This window comes from Schistocerca cancellata, chromosome 6 (genome assembly GCF_023864275.1).
Source record: "Schistocerca cancellata isolate TAMUIC-IGC-003103 chromosome 6, iqSchCanc2.1, whole genome shotgun sequence".
In the NCBI taxonomy this organism is placed as follows: Eukaryota; Metazoa; Arthropoda; class Insecta; order Orthoptera; family Acrididae; genus Schistocerca; species Schistocerca cancellata.
The window spans coordinates 546420422-546440905 of record NC_064631.1 but is presented as its reverse complement, the minus strand read 5'-3'; the positions used below and the strand labels follow the sequence as shown (position 1 = coordinate 546440905).

The 20484-nt window shown below is 39.4% G+C and overlaps 1 protein-coding gene across 1 annotated transcript in view; it reads left to right on the top strand.

The window, feature by feature from the left end:
- The window catches only part of LOC126190741 (uncharacterized), a 261362-nt gene that overhangs the window by 142382 nt on the left and 98496 nt on the right, over positions 1-20484 (top strand). Inside the window, exon 9 of the mRNA XM_049931235.1 lies at positions 6205-6343. Within this exon, the coding sequence (XP_049787192.1) occupies positions 6205-6343 (139 nt within the window). The remainder of the gene's footprint in view (positions 1-6204; positions 6344-20484) is intronic.

Genomic DNA, 20484 nt, shown 5'->3' with positions numbered 1-20484 from the left:
TCCTTCCATGTGTCTTACTTGGCAGGCTACTGTATGCTGTCTCTCAATGGCTGTGTGTTCTCAGTGGTACTTCCTGGGGAACGGATCAGACTACCCTCCTCTGTTTGTACCAGTCCCTTGTCTGTTTGAAACTAGACTATTCCTCTGTTTGTACCAGTCCCTTGTCTGTTTGAAACTGGACTATTGGGGTTTCATTTATGCATCCGCCCATCCGTCCCTCACATGCCATGTCAGTACTATCCACCATTATGGCATCTGTTTGGCCACTGGTGCATTTTACACTAGCTCGGTATGGAGTCTGTGTGCAAAAGGTGTCGAACTATTGCCGTCATACCAACATGATTTTCTCATCAGCAGGTATGCGTGCCGTTTGTCTGCCATGCCTGGCCACCTATCTTATGCCTCTTCCTCTAATGACTCCTAGGAATGCCAGTATGGGACAAGTCCCTCCCCTCTGTTACCTCCTAGAGTTCACTTTTGGCTGTTGCTCCAGCAGCTTAATTTCACGCTACCTGCCACTTTTCCAATGGGTGTGAACCCTTCAGCACCTTGGCTTCATGTGGCAGCTTGTGCTCACTTTGGCCTTCATATGCTTCCTAAGGACACTACTCCAGCCTCGCTCTATCACTGTAAGTTTCTCGTACTTCACACGAAGCTTAGCGATAGTACCTTTGTGTACACCGATCGCGCTTGGACTGACCATGGCATCAGGTGCATCTTCATCATTGAAACCAACGGCTTCTGGTACACTACTCAATGTTTACAGCAGACCTCTTCGCACTGTATCAGACCATGCAGTACATCCGGCAGCACAGGATTTTCAATCGTGTCATCTGCTCAGATTCTTTCAGTGCCCTTCAGAGCCTCTGTATGGTGTACACCATGCAATCCTTAGTGCAAAGGGTCCAGGAAAGCTGTCACTTTCCCACTCTTGATTGAGACCTTGTGATTTTTATGTGGGTCCCTGGTCACATCAGTCTGATGGGAAACAAGGCCACTGATGCTGCTGCCAAGGCTGCTGTCCTCGTACCTCAGCCCGCTAGTTCTACCCATCCCTCCGGTGATTGTGTTAAAAAGGTCATACTAATTTATGTTTGCCTTCTAAATTATTGGCTGTTTTAGTGAACGATGCGCAAGCCGTCGACATTTTCCGTTTTATCCGTCATAGCAGTATGGCAAAAGACATTTGATCTTTAGTTCGGGACCTCCATTTCTCTGTGGTGTACTTTAGGGACCTTTTTCCAAGTCCCTGTTTTTATCTGCCTTTCCTTCCATTGATTGGGCTTAACTTATAGTCATTTTTAACTCATTTTATGTCTTCATGTTCTATGGTTCTGACATGGGTACGTATGACCCTATTTGTTTTTGTGCTCTAACACAAAACTAAACTCACACATGTAGACCTCGGGCAACAGATCATGTCACACTTAAATATTTTCAGACATAGTGTTTTTGTTGTACCAATGAATGATAATAGAAGTTTCAGACAATGAAGATAAATATAGATATCTTGACAGTAAATATATCTACTGCATACAGTAGTTAGCTCATGTCTGGAATACGTCACATGTAATTGTCAGCTCCTTCTGCATACTGCGTGTTTTTGGAATCAGTGGATCACGTATACTGTGTCTGGTGACACAGTTCCTGCTGCTATTTTTTTCAGATTATTTTTTGGTGTATGAAGATAATGTGCCCTAATAAGGTGCAAAGGTATCCTTATGTATGTAGATATCAGGCGACACATCCTCCCACATTCAACATTTTTCAGACATTTCGTTTCCTTCTGTACAAGCAAAAGATGAGAGGAATTTTAGGCAATGAAGATAAGAACAGCACATGGGAGAATACCCTTAACATTTTGTGGAGGCATCATCTGTTTTACACACAAATTTAATTTATTCATTACCTAGAGTTTTTTTGTATTGGTTTAATATGTTGTTAATTTTTTTACTTTAACCCATCCATTATCATCATCATCATGAGCCAATTTTTCTTGTTGCAGGCCCCTCGAACACAGTGTAGGCATAGATCATGACACTGATAAGGGCTTTTTACATCATCTAACTGTTGACTGTTGCTGCTTGAATTAAGTGTGTTATCCACTATCACCATAATGTATTACTTGCATACATAGTATTTACATAGGATGTCATCAGCAGCATAGACTGTTTTCCAGATGACATAGCGGAAGCCCACCTTGTAACTTTACATCTGCGTGTATCTATAATTTTATATTAAATACAAAGATTCCATGACTTACCAAACAGGAAAACGCTGGTAGATAGGCACAATAAAAAACACACAAACACACACACAAAATTTCGAGCTTTCGCAACCCCCGGTTGCTTCGTCAGGAAAGAGGGAACGAGAGGGAAAGATGAAAGGATATGGGTTTTAAGGGAGAGGGTAAGGAGTCATTCCAATCCCGGGAGCGGAAAGACTTACCTTGAGGGAAAAAAAGGACAGGTATACACTCACACACACACATCCATCCACACATATACAGACACAAGCAGACATATAATATGTCTGCTTGTGTCTGTACATGTGTGGATGGATATGTGTGTGTGTGCGCGCGAGTGTATACCTGTCCTTTTTCCCCCCAAGATAAGTCTTTCCACTCCCGGGATTGGAATGACTCCTTACCCTCTCCCTTAAAACCCACATCCTTTCATCTTTCCCTCTCCTTCCCTCTTTCCTGACGAAGCAACCGGGGGTTGCGAAAGCTCGAAATTTTGTGTGTGTGTTTTTTATTGTGCCTATCTACCAGCGCTTTCTTGTTTGGTAAGTCATGGAATCTTTGTTTTTAATATATTTTTCCCATGTGGAATGTTTCTTTCTATTTTATTTATATCTATAATTTTACAAATACTAACAAAGAGATAGAGGGGCTGGCCAGTACTTATCTCAGCTCAGTACAGCCGATAGATACACAAAAAAACAGAACCGAAAATTTTACGTTCCTAGCTTTCGGAACTTTGTTCCTTCATCAGGGAGGAGAGAGGAGAAAGAAAGGGAAGAAGGGAAAGTGGATTCAGTTACTCACAACCCAGGTTATGAAGCAACAGGGAAAGGAAAACAGGGAGGGTAGCAAGGATGGAGGCATGGTTGTCAGAGGGAAGCCAAAGATATTCTACTGTAAGTACTGTGCCAGCTTCAAACCAAAGAGGATGCATACAGAAGTAAAGAGGTATATAGTATAAAGATAAACACAACTATGTAGGATGAAAAGGTGCGTGAATGGCTAAAGAGGAAAGGGAAAGAGGAGAAGACTGAAGAGTAAATGGGGGTGAGGTTGTTTAACGTAGGTTCAGTCCAGAGGGATGGCGGGATAAAAGGATGTGTTGGAGTGCAAGTTCCCATCTCCGCATTTCAGAGGGACTGGTGTTGGGTGGGAGAAGCCAAATGGCACATACGGTGTAGCAGGTTCCTAGGTCCCTAGAATTATGCTGGAGGGCATGCTCTGCTACTGGGTATTGGACATCTCCTAGGCGGACAGTTCATCTGTGTCCGTTCATGCGCTCAGCCAGTTTAGTTGTTGTCATACCGATGTAAAAGGCTGTGCAGTGCAGGCATGTCAGCTGATAAATAACATGTGTAGTTTCACACGTGGCCCTGTCTTGAATTGTGTATGTTTTACCAGTAGCGGGGCTGGAGTAGGTGGTTGTGGGGGGATGCACGGGGTAGGTTTTGCAGCGGGGTCGGTTACAGGGGTAGGAACCGCTGGGTAGAGAAGGTAGTCTGGGAATATTGTAGGGTTTGGCAAGGATGTTACGGAGGTTATGGGGGGCCACGAAAGGCATCTCTGGGTGGTGTGGGGAGAATTTTGTCAAGGGATGATCTCATTTCAGGGGCTGACTTGAGAAAGTCATATCCCTGGTGGAGTAATTTGTTGATGTATTCGAGGCCAGGATAATATTGGGTGACAAGGGGATGCTTCTGTGTGGTCTGGGTTTTAAGGGATGGGGAGGAATATATTGCTCGGGAGATCTGTTTGTGGACAAGGTCTGCAGGATAGTTGTGGGAGAGGAAAGCACTGGTCAGGTTATTGGTGTAATTGTTGAGGGATTCGTCACTGGAGCAGATACGTTTGCCACGAATACCTAGGCTGTAGGGAAGGGAGCGTTTGATGTGGAATGGATGGCAGCTATCAAAGTGAAGGTACTGTTGTTTGTTTGTGGGTTTGATATGGACAGAGGTGTGGATGTGAGCTTCAACAAGATGAAGGTCAACATCCAGGAAGGTGGCTTGGGTTTTGGAGAAGGACCAGGTGAAATTCAGATTCGAAAAGGAGTTGAGGTTATGGAAGAAATTAAGGAGTGTTTCTTCACCATGTGTCCAGACCACAAAGATGTCATCTATAAACCTATACCAGACCAGGGGAAGCAGCTGTTGGGTCTTCAGGAAAGCCTCCTCCATGCGGCCCATGAAGAGGTTGGCATAGGACGGAGCCATCCTGGTTCCCATGGTCGTTCCCCTGATTTGTTTGTAGGTCTGGCCCTCAATAGTGAAGTAATTATGGGTGAGGATGAAGTTGGTAAGTGTGATAAGGAACGAGGTTTTTGGAAGATCTTTGGGTGGGCGATGGGGGAGGTAGTGCTCAAGGGCAGAGAGACCACGGGTATGTGGGATGTTTGTATAAAGGGATGTAGCATCTATGGTGACAAGAAATGTTTCAGGTGGGAGAGGAGTGGGAATGGATTTGAGGCGTTCTAGGAAGTGGTTTGTGTCTTTGATGTAGGATGGGAGTCTGCGGGTGATAGGTTGGAGGTGTTAGTTTACCAGAGCTGAGATATGTTCTGTTGGGGCTTTGAAGCCTGCTACAATAGGACGGCCAGGATAATTTTAATAATATTATAACTATGTCTGCAAATGTTTATAAGTTACAAAATATTGTCGTACAGCGATTTAGTGTAGGTCATTATGTGAAAATTGTAAAACATCTTCTACATAGGTGAACTTATGCAAATGAATGAAATAAGAATATTTTTTAGCTTCTATTTTAATAACTATTTTACAATAATTCTAAAAAAATGGTGTTTAGTAATCTTTTATGGACATGTGCAGGAATCACACTGTAATTACAAATTCTTACATAATTCTCAGTAAGAACTACATGAATATTCTAGCAACAGTATTGCAATGAAGTACACAATAGTGTATGGTGTGGGGTATGAGCATTTGGCAAATTCCTCTGTATATTGCAGTTTTAACCGTGACTTGCTGATGGATCGTACATCTCGTCCCTCACATACCTGTCAATGGTTTAGAAAGAGTGTTTGTAGAGCTGGTGTAGGAGACATACAATCTTTTATTGAGGAATGTTATAACACAGCTTTGCTGTTACTGTGTATCTGCTATTGTATAATTAATTTTATCTCTGTATAATTTCACATTGTACGAGTGTATTCACAGATCTGAAGACAATAACCATAGGGGGTAACAGAAAGTGGTAATCGACAATAAAAGTTGTTTACAAGTGATCTCGGCTAAGTAGTTCACTTTCTGTTAATTATTACTCACCACAACCTTATTACTCAAGATGAGAAACTAGTAGAAGTGGAGTTAATTTGACAGCAAAATGATTTATAACAGCAGAGGTGAAATGAATTTAAAATTTGTGTCCTATAGCAAGAATAGCTTTCTGGAGAATGAGAAATAGTGGGACAAACACAGGGCGTCTTTTTCTAGAAGTATTTGCTTGGAGATAAGCCTTATGTAAAAATGAAATGTGGGTGATAAACTGTTCAGAATAAAAGTTTTTGATGTGTGATGCAGAAGAAGACTATTGATGAATAGATTGGTAGATCAGGTAACCAATGAAGAGGTATTGAATCGAATTTTGGAGTAATGATTTTTATGGCATAACTTGATTAAAGGAAGAGATAATTTGGCTGGACATATCTTGAGGCATCAAGGAATACTATGGGGACTAAAAACTAATGGGGACCAAAGTTTGAATAAAGTAAGTAGTTTCAAATAGGTGTAGGTTGCAGCAGCTATGTACATAAGGAGAGATTTGCGTAGGAAACATGACATCAAAACAATCTTTTGACAGAATACACCTCTCCACCATGCAAGATAGTGTAATTTGTCACTGCTCTGGCTGCAACCAATGTGTTTACAAAGTTCACAGATACTATCACCATGGTTACTGTTGACTAGTACAATGTTTAATGCTGTAAACATATTTTTTTTCAGACCAGAGGGCCAACTCACCGTAGAAAAACGTGGGCAGGTGCTGCTTTAAGTATTCTACGTCCTTCTGTGCGATTGGAGCCTATCCCAGAATCTGCTGTTCCTAGCTTATCAGAACAAACAAGAAACACATCGACTGAAGGTTGTATGATACAAAGCAAAATGTTCCATTAAGTATATTTATTAATTTTTATGAGAAATAATGACCTTATCTTAACATTCTTGATGGTTAAATTCAACTGGAAATACACAGATGTAACACATAACATAGTTGGAAAATGTGACTTCTCTTTGTAAATGGAGGCATTGAGCAATCTGCAGACAACTAAACAAGACTTTAATTGTTGTTGAGCCTTTAGACAATGTCTTTCCTCAGAGTTAATTAACAACAGCAACCATGTATAGATGGAGGGCTACATTGCCCCTTTGTTGCAGCACCTGAACATATGGGTTGGCTGAAATATATAAAAGTATAAGGAGTTGGGGGGGATTGTGCTATCAAACAGCATGTTAGGACAGTTCCCATCTACTTATCACTTTTCGAGAGATAGAAAGGATTTTGGGAAAGGTGTTCTTCATAAAAGAACTTGATGGAAGTAAGTGGGAAGTCCATGCAGGTAAGATATTCCTATCTGGGATGTATTCGCTGATAAAGTGATGCTTCTTTAGGAGCTGCTTTGTGAGGATAGTTGGAAAATTACGGATAGATGTGAATACGTCACAGAATACTGTCTCATAGACTAGATTTGAAGTATGATCATCAAACTCTTTTTTTGCTTAAGGGCAAATATTGACATTGTAGGGTGATACCTTGGGCTGCACAGGAAGGTGGTGGGTCATAAAGTGGCTGCTTGGAGACAGATTTGCTTTTCACCAAACCATGGTTACTGATAGAAGCTTACCTTTTACTCCTCCAGAATCTCCGTATTATAAGGTATCGCACCAAATACTTTTAAATGAAAAAGAAAAAAATATATTGGGACTAAATACATTTTTCTTAAGGCTTACTTAGTGACCAATTTTCCATTCCTAAACAGATACTCTAACCAGTGCAATTGCAACAGTGTTCCATGTTTGCTTTTCCAATTTTTGTGTGCATTTACTAGGCATCTTCATGCTCTACTATCCAAAATAATACCAAGTGGCTGCAGCAGACCATTTGGAATTGGTCTTCTGTATTTGACCAAATATAACAGAAAAGACGGTTTTAAATAATATAACTTAATTAATTCAAAATTGTCACAAAGGGATAGAATGGCAGATGATCTTTGTAAGCTTTGTATACAGAAGGGTTTAGACATCAGTTTTACCTGTTGCATTATATGTGTTTTTTGGAAGTAACTCTTATTAGAGTGAAACCTTTGCCAGTCTAACCTACGAGTAGTGTCGCCACTTTTCCCGATTGGACACCATGTTGGCATTAATGATTCAGAGATTCAAATGGAAATAAATTACAAGGAACCACATTTGTAGTCCAAAACACATTGCTGTTCAAACATTGATACTGTAAAAAAATATTACTCTCCACACAAGTGAAGTAACAAAAATGATATAAATGATGTAAATTATGTATCTTATATCAGACAACCACTAGAAAATAATGGAACAAGCTTACTCTGTCAGTCTTACTGACAACAATGGTGATGTGTACTAGAACTGGTCTGACCGCATCTCGGCAGGCAGCTGCACTTTTCAGGGCAAAAAATATGTTATCACCATTTCACCCAGCAGGTCCACTTCACCACACCTACCCGTACTAGTCTTATTATTAATTGGTAACCTACCCTTTTACTCATTGTTTCATAATATAACAGCCTTAATTTTGAAACTTCCTGGCAGATTAAAACTGTGTGCCGGACCGAGACTCGAACTCGGGACCTTTGCCTTTCGCGGGCAAGTGTTCGCAGGAGAGCTTCTGTAAAGTTTGGAATGTAGGAGACAAGGTACTGGCAGATGTAAAGCTGTGAGGACGGGGCGTGAGTTGTGCTTGGGTAGCTCAGTTGGTAGAGCACTTGCCCGCGAAAGGCAAAGGTCCCGATTTCGAGTCTCGGTCCGGCACACAGTTTTAATCAGCCAGGAACTTTAATATCAGCGCACACTCTGCTGCAGAGTGAAAATCTCATTCTGGAAGCCTTAATTTTATTGCATATTACTTGCTACAAACAAGTACCACATTTGAAGACAGCCATTTCTATAATAAACATTCATGAACCCATGTTACTCCTGTTCGGCAATTACACCGTAGCATAGCATCTGATCAGCGTTTGTTGCACATGCTGGTGAGTTACCAGCATTGGAAGACAAGGAATAAAACATTCCCCCTCTCACTTCTATCAACACTGCAGCGGCCACACGTCATAATGATCTGCCTCTGATGTAAGTGCCAAACTTACTTAGCTTACTGCTGATTTAACCAGTCTCAATTAAAATTAAGCACTTCCTAAATTATTACTCTCTCCGTATTTTTGTCTGTTACTGAGCAAGAAAAATGCTCTCCTAAGAAGCTTTTAACATTAGTTGACTTTTTGGATTCAGCTGTTAATTGCACAATGCATATTATTATAAAATACAATCAAGAACCACAAGTCGCACGAATGCTTGATTCAGACCACAGTGTGACAGTTGCTGGATTGAAGTGTGGCACCTCTTTGTGAAGGCCATTGTAAAACCTTCAACATAGTGCGTGAGTGATTGGTTGTCACTGCAGATTCACTGTAAATATTTGGTTGGATTATGTTGAAGAGACATTTTAGTGCGAAAGAGATGTCAGTTACTGTAGCTGAGATATTTGAGGGGGCCAACAAAAAGTGAGAGGAGGTGGCACACTAAGCTGATGAGGATCAGGAGAAAGACAGATGACATGGCTTTGGAAGATTGCTTATAGCATTCCCCTATCTTGGTTCCAAATTATACGTATGTTGTTGATGAACCTTGGGTGGCTAGGAAATAGTTTTCCTAGATGTTCCATAAATAGCCAGTATATGAGTGTACCATACAAGTGCTCGTTCGGGTGGTCCTTATTTGTCAGCTTTCTAAACTGTTAACTCCCACCCCCTTATATTGTTCCAATCAATAAAAAACTAATGTGCAAAATTTTAGCTCAGTTGGTCAACTATAAGATGATCCTCTTTGACCATGAAGTTCCAAATTTTTTCTATGTGAATTTTGCGATACAATTATTATTATTATTATTATTATTATTATTATTATAACAACAACAACAGTAACAACTGCTGCTACCACCACCACTACTACTGCCACTGTTACTAGTCCTCCTACTGTTGGTGGTGCTACTGAATAAAGTATTATTAGATACATCTATTTTTGCCAACCCAGTATTAAGACTGTAACCCTAATATTGTAATATATAATAAATACCGTATTTATATTAATGGTAAACATTAAAAGTGTAGGTATAGATGGCTGTAGTAATCAGATGGCAATAAAAGTGGCAGCTTTCTTTTATTGATTTGGAGAATGCTGTAGACCAGCTTAAAACCAGACAGACTACTGTGGTAGTGGCAGCGAGTTTTGTGGCCATAGTTGGCTGTAATTGTCTGCTGTGTTGTTGTTTGTGTTTCCTATATATTTGATGCAAGGTGAGTGAGTAATGTGTCTTATTAAAATAAATATTGTGGTAGTTAATTGTTACAGTATTAGCAAAATGTAATACTCCAACCTTTGCAACTGTGTTTTTGTGAACTGTTTGGGTTATCTGATTTTGTATTCAGACAGTTCTTAACAGAATGACATTCGTTTGGGGTAGTGGTCACTGGTCAGTTACTTGTCGAAGAAAAATGGCCAAATTTTTGCAATTTATTTATCTTTTTTTACAAAATATAACATGAAAAAACATCATCTTGAGGAACACAGTGAACAAGATGAGCACAGTGATTACTATATTATTGTTTTGAAATCATTTGTACTGCTGATGAAAACATGACTATCCTGTCATGTTCACCAGAGACAAAAATGGCAATTGCTTCTTCACTTTCTTCATCACGGATGTTAAAAAGAGACTTCAGTCTCTCTCATGTTGGCTCCAGTCCCATAAATTATTGGAGCCAAACTACCTTCAAATAAGGAAGTACTTATTGTTTTCTTCAGGCCGGCCGGAGTGGCCATGCAGTTCTAGGCACTACAGTCTGCAGCCGAGCGACCGCTACGGTCGCAGGTTCGAATCCTGCCTCAGGCATGGATGTGTGTGATGTCCATAGGTTAGTTAGGTTTAATTAGTTCTAAGTTCTAGGCGACTGATGACCTCAGAAGTTAAGTCGCATAGTGCTCAGAGCCATTTGAACACTTCAGCACCAAAACAGATGACGTGGCTTCGTCTCTGGCACTGATCATAAATTAAAACACAAGGAAGGAAATGCACAAAAACAAACTGGAATACAAATTACCAGAAGAAAAAGAATGTATGAAGAAATGGAACTGAGAGTTCAGCATCAAGAAGGCACAGAAGTGACAGCAGTACAGTAATGACAGTGAAAATTCCTCCCATCATTCAGCAGCAGCAGATTTTTACTCCCCTTCTCTCTGAAGTTTTTGATAGCTGCAATATTAGTGATAGAAATGGGGTTTACATAGTAATGGCTGCTGCAGAAACTTTAGGACTTGAATCTGAAAACCTGGTTACAAATCAAACTGCTTTTTAACCTTCAGAAAAGAAATTAAAGAAATGAGATATGCAGAAATTGAGCACAAATTTAACCTAAAAGATTGCCAAGAATTAGTGTTGCACAGGGATGGAAAGTCACTCCCAGTGCTCAGAGGTGTTGAAAAGATACCGTATTTACTCAAATCTAAGCCGCACTTTTTTTCTGGTTTTTGTAATCCAAAAAACCGCCTGCGGCTTAGAATCGAGTGCAAAGTAAATGGAAGTTCTGAAAAATGTTGGTAGGTGCCACCACAACTAACATCTGCCGTCGAATATATGTAGCGCTACATAGGCATGCTTTGCAGGCACAAAGATAATAGTGGCGCCAAAACCTCTGCATCAGTAAATAAACTAAAAAAGAGGTAGAAGATGAGCTTTTTTCTCCGCCCCGAGTTTCAATCACTGCATTTTCATACATTATCCAACAAAGTAAATAGAAATTCCATATTGTTCATCTTCGAATGTAGCAGCCTTTCAAATATTCGTAGCAGCAAAAATAAATTTCTTTGCACAAAAATACCAACAATGCACAAGGCTTCAGGATTGTTACACGAGGTGATACGCTAGGGCTTATTAATATTTCGTGTAGTGTCCCATATTGCTTCGTGGAATTTTGTGAACTGCTTGTTGGTATTAGTGAACCATAATAAGTGCTTTTATAGTGCCAAAATCAAGAGGGGAGTTACCTCTTTTGTGGAACAAAGTTCTAATCGTGGTGCAGGTCTGAGATACGGGATTGATGAGAGCTACATCAGGCGATGGTGACTGCAGAGAGACAAATTATTTGAATGTTCAAGTAGAAGAAAAGCATTTAGTGGGCCAAAGTGTGGCCGATATCATGCACTAAAAGTGATTTTAAATGAATTTGTTAAGGAGCAGCGTCAGAAATTCCTGCCTGTGAATGCCGAAATTTTAAAAATTAAGGCACATGAAATTGCTAGAGAGCAAAAAATGGAAAATTTTAAGGCTAGTTGCAGCTGGATTGATCTGTTTGTGAAGTGAAGTGCTGGGGTTTTTCACTTCAGAGACAAACTTCAGTTGCACAGAAGCTGCCGAAAAACTTGTGGAATTTCAGCGCTTCATAATTAGGCAGCGCACAGAAAAGCAATACCTTCTTGGTCGGATAGAAAATGCTGACCAAACTCCCATATATTTTGACATGACGTCAAATTATATGGTTGATGTCAAACAAAAGAAAGACATAAGTGTTCTTACATCAGTAACACCAGCAGTAAAACGAAAATTAGAGGAAATCAAAACGTAATTGCCAGTAATTCCAGGCGGTATGATGTCAATTCTGCAGCCACTTGATGTCTGTCTGAATAAACCATTTAAGGACAAGCTTAAACGTATGTACACAGATGGGCTTCGGTAAAGGCGACAGACAACTGACACCAACTGGACGTGTAAAATGCGCAAGTTTGTCACAATTGTGCCAATGCATTTATGATGCATGGAAGTGTGTTCCAAATCAGACTGTGCAACAACCGTATAAAAAATGTTGGATATACAATGCACTAAATGGTACAGAGGACAGTTCTCTGTATGAAGAAATGAGCAACAAAGAAGCGAGTGATAGTGATTCAGAATCATGACTGATATTTTAAAAATTTCATATAAGATGTATTACAAACCTAATAAAATTTTGTTTTAAATTTGAGTTTAATTTCTGAGTTATTTTCATTCTTATGTTGCTACTCTGCATTGCACAAGATCGAAAAGCATGGAGAGCTGCATCAAACCAGTCTACGGACTGAAGACAACAACACACACTTTATTTGAAGTCATCGCTAAAAATCTACTACGAAAATCTGACTGGCAAGACTGTTTGGGATGTATGTCAATATGGCCAAATCCACATTCTAAATTTTTTCCTACCTGTGACAAGAGATGGTTGCTAATAGAAACTTCTATGAATCGTCAGTCACATGCAGTATTCTCTGCACCATAAGAATAATACGAATGTAAGCATTATGCCATGTATTCTTTCGTGTTTAAATCCTGTCTGCCTAATAAACTACAAAACTAGAGTGAGACAACAACAAACGCAGAAGAATATACATATCATATCATGTCGTGTTTATATTCATATTATTCTTATGCTGAATAGTGATACTGTCAGAAATGAAGCACAGCAATTGACTAGATTTATAAACCTAAGATGACTCTAATTTCTGTGCAGAATGTAATGTGCTAAAGAGGTGTCTGCAAAGATTTTCAAATGGAGAAAAATTTTCGCTAAACTCTCGTTCAGAACATCTTCTATCATACGCAGTCTATTATATGGTTCTTATTGATAATTATCAAAGAAAGCAGCAATGTAAGTAACAACAAATAGCAGTCTCTTGCCATTGTTTCACTAATTAAACAATTCCTCCATTTTTTTTAAATTGTAAGTGGCAATAGCACGCACAAAAGCAAGCCATGTTGCAAGCGGCGACAGGTCGTAAACACTCATCAGAATTCGACAAACAATGCATGACACAGTACAATAATGCATTTTCAGCTTAGAGTAACGTAAACACCTATAACAAAGAGAACACTACTTATCGAAGCAATGGACCAACTTTGTTTTGATTTGGAGGTGCGGTCTAACATTTCCCTCCCCTTGAATTTAGAGTCTCTAATTTCATGTATGGCTTAGATTCGGGAAAGTTTTTTTCCCTTGATTTCGAGTCTCATTTTTCAGGTGCAGCTTAGATTCAAGTAAATACGGTAGACTGGCAGTATTACTGACCTGACAAGGCAAGGAACAACTGCAGTGGGTCCCCGAAATCCCAACATATTCTGCAGGAGATAAAGCGTGGCTGTTTACCAGTCAGTAGAGAAATGGGGTATAGCTGTCACAATTCAGGCACTTTGCTGTGATATGACAGCAAGCAAAACATGTGGAGTAAATGGAAGTTACACAAATCTAGAAAAATAGTACAGTCATGACCTACTATATCTCCATTGCTGTCACAGTTTTGAAATTGTTGTTGTGGACTTGTTTTGACTAACAGAAGTTTTGGCCTGGATGTGGTATTTTAGAAGAAATGCAGAATAACTTGGTTGGAAACGATAGACTTAAGACTTTGAATGAGGAACGGTAGTTGGATCTAGATGCATGGAACATTACATTTCAGAAATTAAGGAATTCAATATCCCGTGATCCACAGCGTCAATAGTATGCCGAGAACACCAAATATCAGGCAGTACCTGTTACTAAGGGCAACACAGTGGCCGACAGCCTTCACTTAACAATAGAGAGCAGCAGTGTTTCCATAGAGTTGTAAATGCTAACAGACATGCAGTGCTGCATGAAATACCTGCAGAAATCAGTTTGATGCGTACAATGAACTTATCCCTTAAGACAGTGTGGCGACATTTGGCATTAACAGGCTATGCCAACAGACGACTGAAACGAGAGACTTTGATAACAGCACTATATTGCCTGCAATGTCTCTCTTGGGCTCGTGACCATGTTGGTTGTTCCGTAGATGACTAGAAAATTTTGTTCTGATCAGACGAGTCCAGATTCCAGCTGGTAAGAGCTGATGGTAGGGACTGAGTGTGGTGCAGACCCCTGCGAAGCCATGGACCGAAGTTGTCAACAAGGCAATGAGCAAGCTGATGGTAGCTACATAACAGTGCAGGCTTTGTTAACATGGAATCGACTTGGTCCTCTAGTCTGATTGAACCAATCGTTGGCTGGAAATGTTTATGTTTGGTTTCCTGGAGATGATTTGCAGCCATTCATGGACTTCATGTTCCCAAAAAAGCAAGGGAATTTTTATGGGTAACAGTGTGCCATGTCACCAGGACACAGTTGTTTGTAATTGGTGTGAAGAAATTCTGGACAGTCTGAGTGAATGATTTGGCCACCCAGATTGTCTGAAGTGGATCCCATCAAACATTTATGGGAGTTATTTCATAGGTCAGTTCAGGCACAAAATTCTGCACTGCCAACATTTTCACAATTATGGACGGCTATAGAGGCAGCATGGCTCAGTATTTCTGCAGGGGACTTAACAATGGCTTGTTGACTTTATGCCACGTTGAGTTGCTGCACTGCATGGGGCGAAAGGTGATCCGACCCGATATTAGAAGATATCCCATAACTTTTGTCACCTCAGTGTATTTTTTTTTTTTTGTATGCGTGTATACCCAAGCCTGGTTTAGCAATTATGCCACCTTACTATGGTTTCCTATTTGTAAATCAACTGATAAATTATCACGATTTTGGTCGAGTAATTAATACAGCAATTGAAAAAGGTTATCAAATCACCTCTAGTACTTATCTCCAGAAACTGCAGCTATTGTTTTGTTTGATGACAATATTTGAACAAAGGTCAAGGCAAATATAGCACAAGCTATCTTGGAATTAGGAAAGGCAGAAAAAGAGGAAGAGAAAAAAAAATTAAGTGAGAAGGTACTTCGTGTACAAAAATGATTTTTCTTCTTTTATGAATACTGACTTTTCATCTATTGTAACAACTGTTATGAAAACTTTTTTCATGAGGTTTTCTCCTTATCTCCACAAAGACCCTTAGAGATGGAAAGGTGACCCCTACTACAAAAGTGCAGTTCTAACACTTCAGGAGATGATTATGAATGAATGATATTGCAGAAACAGGTGTCAAACTCATTAAAGACTAAATAAAGTTTGTTGTTGTTACAATCAAATAATCTTTGATTCTGCAGAAGTGAATGTTGTAAAATGATTTTTTTAAATGAAAATGTTTCTCAGTGTAAAAATGTGTGCATTATCAAACACAAACTTAATGTTTCTTAAATTTTTTGTTTTGGTTTTTTCATTCCTTGAATTAACTTATCTCCCAGTTCCTACTGCAACTTACATCCTTCTGAATCTGCTTAGTGTATTCATCTCTTGGTCTCCCTCTACGATTTTTACCCTCCACGCTGCCCTCCAGTACTAAATTGGTGGTCCCTTGATGCCTCAGAACATGTCCTACCAAGCGATCCCTTCTTCTAGTCAAGTTGTTCCACAAACTCCTCTTCTCCCCAATTCTATTCAATACCTTCTCATTAGTTAAATGATCTACCCATCTAATCTTCAGCATTCTTCTGTAGAACCACATTTTGAAAGCTTCTATTCCCTTTTTGTCCAAATTATTTATCGTCCATGTTCCACTTCCATACGTGGCTACACTCCATACAAATACTTTCAGAAACAACTTCCTGACACTTTACTCGATGTTAACAAATTTCTCTTCTTCAGAAACACTTTTCCTTGCCATTGCCAGGACTTTTAACAATTCAAAATGATTTTAAACAACTGCTGGGTTTCCTTGAATGTGTCACATACATTACTCTCTTGGAAGACAAGTACACAGTTTACATAAGGAAGAATACAGTGCATTTTAACAGAAATAATGTTGTGGATGCCATGTTGCGATTTAGACATTTGAGGATGGCCTAGAATTTGTTAGATTGAGGTGACTTTTTTCACAGAACACCCTTTTTTTCCCATTGGAACAAAAGTGGGGGAAGCGAAGTACTAAATTTCAAAGACATTACAGATAGCTAACTGCCACCCTAGTGCCCATGGGCATGTCACAGATTTATTCCTGCTGGAGTAGATGATTTCCATGGGAGCACAGAAACTAACACCAATGGAGTGTCTAGGGTGATTAGATTTAAGGTATTATAAAATACGTAGAAGGTGGTTGTGCACACTGTGCTACACTTCAGTGGCTGCTTCACAAATTTACACTGTGTGGCTCACCCTTCCAAAACAATGTATCATCATCACTGAATAATGATTTGGTGGACAAGGTGAGCAGCACTCTGCGGTTGTTTGCCGATGATGCTGTGGTGTAAGGGAAGGCGTGGAAGTTGAGTGACTGTAGGAAGAGCCGGCCAGAGGCCAGAGTGGCAGAGCGGTTCTAGGCATTGCAGTCTGGAACCGCGCGACCGCTACAGTCGCAGGTTTGAATCCTGCCTCGGGCATGGATGTGTGTGATGTCCTTAGGTTGGTTAGGTTTAAGTAGCTCTAAGTTCTGGGGGACTGATGACCTCAGCAGTTAAATGATTCGGACAAAATTTCCAGTTGGTGTGATGACTGGCAGCTAGCCCTAAATGTGGGAAAATGTAAGCTAATGAGTATGAGTAGGAAGATCAAACCTGTAATGTTCAGATACAGTATTACAGTCAAGATGTTTAAATACCTGGACGTAATGTTGCAAAGCAATATGAGATGGAGCAAGCATGTGGGAATTGTGGTAGGGAAGAGATATGGTCGACTTTGATTTACTGGGAGAAGTTTAGGAAACAGAGGCTCATTTGTAAAAGAGACTGCATACAGAACACAAGTGCAGCCTGTTCTTGCATACTGCTCAAGCGTTTGGGACCTGTACCAGGTCAGATTGAAGGAAGACATTTGAAGCAATTGAGGGGCAGGCTGCTAGATTTATTACCAGTAGGTTCGAACAACATAGAAATGCTATGGAGACACTTTAGAACTCAAATGGGAATCCTGGGAGGGAAGGCTATGTCCTTTTTCAGAAGCACTATTGGGAAAACTTAGAGAACCTGCATTTGAAGCTGACCGCCGAATTATTCTATAGCTGCCAATATACATTGAGCATAAGGACCACGAAGATAAGACGTGAAAAATTGGGGCTCATACAGAGACATGTAGACAGTCGTTAATAATAATAAGGCCCGGGAAAAGAATAGGCCTCCGGTATGTTCTGCCAGTCATAAAAGGTGACGAAAAGAACAAACCACTAATAGGGCTAACCCCCCTTTTAGTGTGATTACTTGGTTCAGGACAGAACTAATGAAGCCTCGGACAAGCGCCATCATGGTCGGGGACGACGCTTGAACCCTATGCCCGCCCACAATGGTAACAATACTGCTAGCCAACTGGAAAATGATTTAAATCCAAATAGAGGTGTTTTGCAGGATATGCTTCCTGCAACCACCTTAGAAGGAAAACAAAGACAGAGGATGAGATGGTCAGATGAAGTTAATCGACACCTCATGTTCTGTTATTACCAAGCAACAAACCTAGGAACCAACACAACTGGATACAGATCACAAGTATACACAACATTTATTACCAGATACCTGGAATTAAAATTTTTAACAGAACGACTAGCTGATCAGATCCGTGTAATAATAAAAAATAACAGGATACCCCAGTCAGAATTAGAAAACATCAAACAACAAGTACAACAAATACTGGAACAAAATAATGTGCAATCAGAAGAAGAAGAAGAAGAAAATACAGTAACGGACTCAAGCATCCCAGAGAAAACAAACAAAGAACAAAACGCATCAATTAAACAATCAGAGGAAAACCACATCTTAAGACAGCCACCAGAACAAGCACAAATAGAAAACGAAGTGACACACATGTTAGATATAGAAGAAAAATTTCAGCTGACATATACAGAATACAAAGACACAAATACAGGCATTAGACCATTCTTGCATAGACCACCAAATAACCCACAAGTCAAAACAACAATGACAACTATCAACACAGTCATACACAACAAAATAAATGAAAACACAACTATGGAAGAGTTACAACTACTGGTTTATGTAGGAGCACTCACTACACTAAATATACACACTAGGCAGAGATCAGAACCAACCAACACACAGAAGAAACCCACAAAACCAGCATGGCAACACAGGCTACAGATCAGAATAGAAAAACTGAGAAAAGACATCGGACAGCTAACACAATTTATAAGAAATGAAATATCAGACAAAAAATGAAAAAGGTTAGGTAAAATCTCACAACAAGAAGCAATAGAGCAATTAGATGAAAAGAAGCAGAAATTACAAGCATTGGCCAAACGACTTAGAAGATACAAAAAAAGGGAAAATAGAAGGAAACAAAACCAGACCTTCAACACAAACCAAAAGAGATTTTACCAAACAACAGACAACACACACATTAAAATAGACAACCCACCAAACATAACAGACATGGAACACTTCTGGAGCAACATATGGTCAAACCCGGTACAACATAACAGACATGCACGGTGGATACAAGCAGAAACAGATACATACAAGATGATACCACAAATGCCTGAAGTGATAATTTTGCAACAAGAAGTCACCCAAGCAATTAATTCTACTCACAATTGACAGATGGAAAAGATAAAATAGCAAATTTCTGGCTAAAGAAGTTCACCTCAACACATTCACATCTAACTAAATTTTTTAACAGTTACATGCAGACCCATACACATTCCCTGATACACTCACACATGGAATAACCTATCTGAAACCTAAAGATCAAGCAGACACAGCAAACCCAGCAAAATATCACCCCATAACATGCCTACCAACAATATACAAAATATTAACTTCAGTCATTACACAGAAATTAATGACACATACAACACAGAACAAAATTATAAATGAAGAACAAAAAGGCTGCTGCACAGGAGCATGAGGATGTAAAGAGCAACTGATAATAGATACAGAGGTGACATATCAAGCTAAAACTAAACAAAGGTCCCTACACTACGCATACATTGATTACCAAAAAGCCTTTGATAGTGTACCCCACTCATGGTTACTACAGATTTTGGAAATATACAAAGTAGATCCTAAATTGATACAGTTTCTAAACACAGTAATGAAAAACTGGAAAACCACACTTAATATCCAAACAAATTCAGATAATATCACATCACAGCCAATACAGATTAAGCGTGGAATATACCAAGGAGACTCCTTTCTGGTTCTGTCTTGCTCTGAACCCACTATCCAGCATACTAAATAATACAAATTATGGATATAATATTACTGGAACATACCCACACAAAATCACACATTTGCTATACATGGATGATCTAAAACTACTGGCAGCAACCAATCAACAACTCAACCAATTACTAAAGATAACAGAAGTATTCAGCAATGATATAAATATGGCTTTTGGAACAGACAAATGTAAGAAAAATAGCATAGTCAAGGGAAAACACACTAAACAAGAAGATTACATATTGAATAACCACAGTGACTTCATAGAAGGGATGGAAAAAACAGATGCCTATAAATATCTAGGATACAGACAAAAAATAGGAATAGATAATACAAATATTAAAGAAGAACTAAAAGAAAAATATAGACAAAGACTAACAAAAATACTGAAAACAGAATTGACAGCAAGAAACAAGACAAAAGCTATAAATACTTATGCTATACCAATATTGACCTACTCATTTGGAGTAGTGAAATGGAGTAACACAGACCTAGAAGCACTCAATACACTTACACTTTCACAATGCCACAAATATAGAATACATCACATACATTCAGCAACAGAAAGATTCACATTAAGCAGAAAGGAAGGAGGAAGGGGATTTATGGACAGGTAGACAATTTAAGAAAATTCTTTCTAGAACGAGCAGAAACTAGCAAAATACACAAAGCAATCACTCATATAAATACATCGGCTACACCACTGCAATTTCATAACCACTTCTACAACCCTTTAGATCACATAACATCAACAGATATGAAGAAAGTAAATTGGAAAAAGAAAACACTACATGGCAAGCACCTGTATCATCTAACACAGCCACACATCGATCAAGACGCATCCAACACATGGCTAAGAAAAGGCAATATATACAGTGAGACGGAGG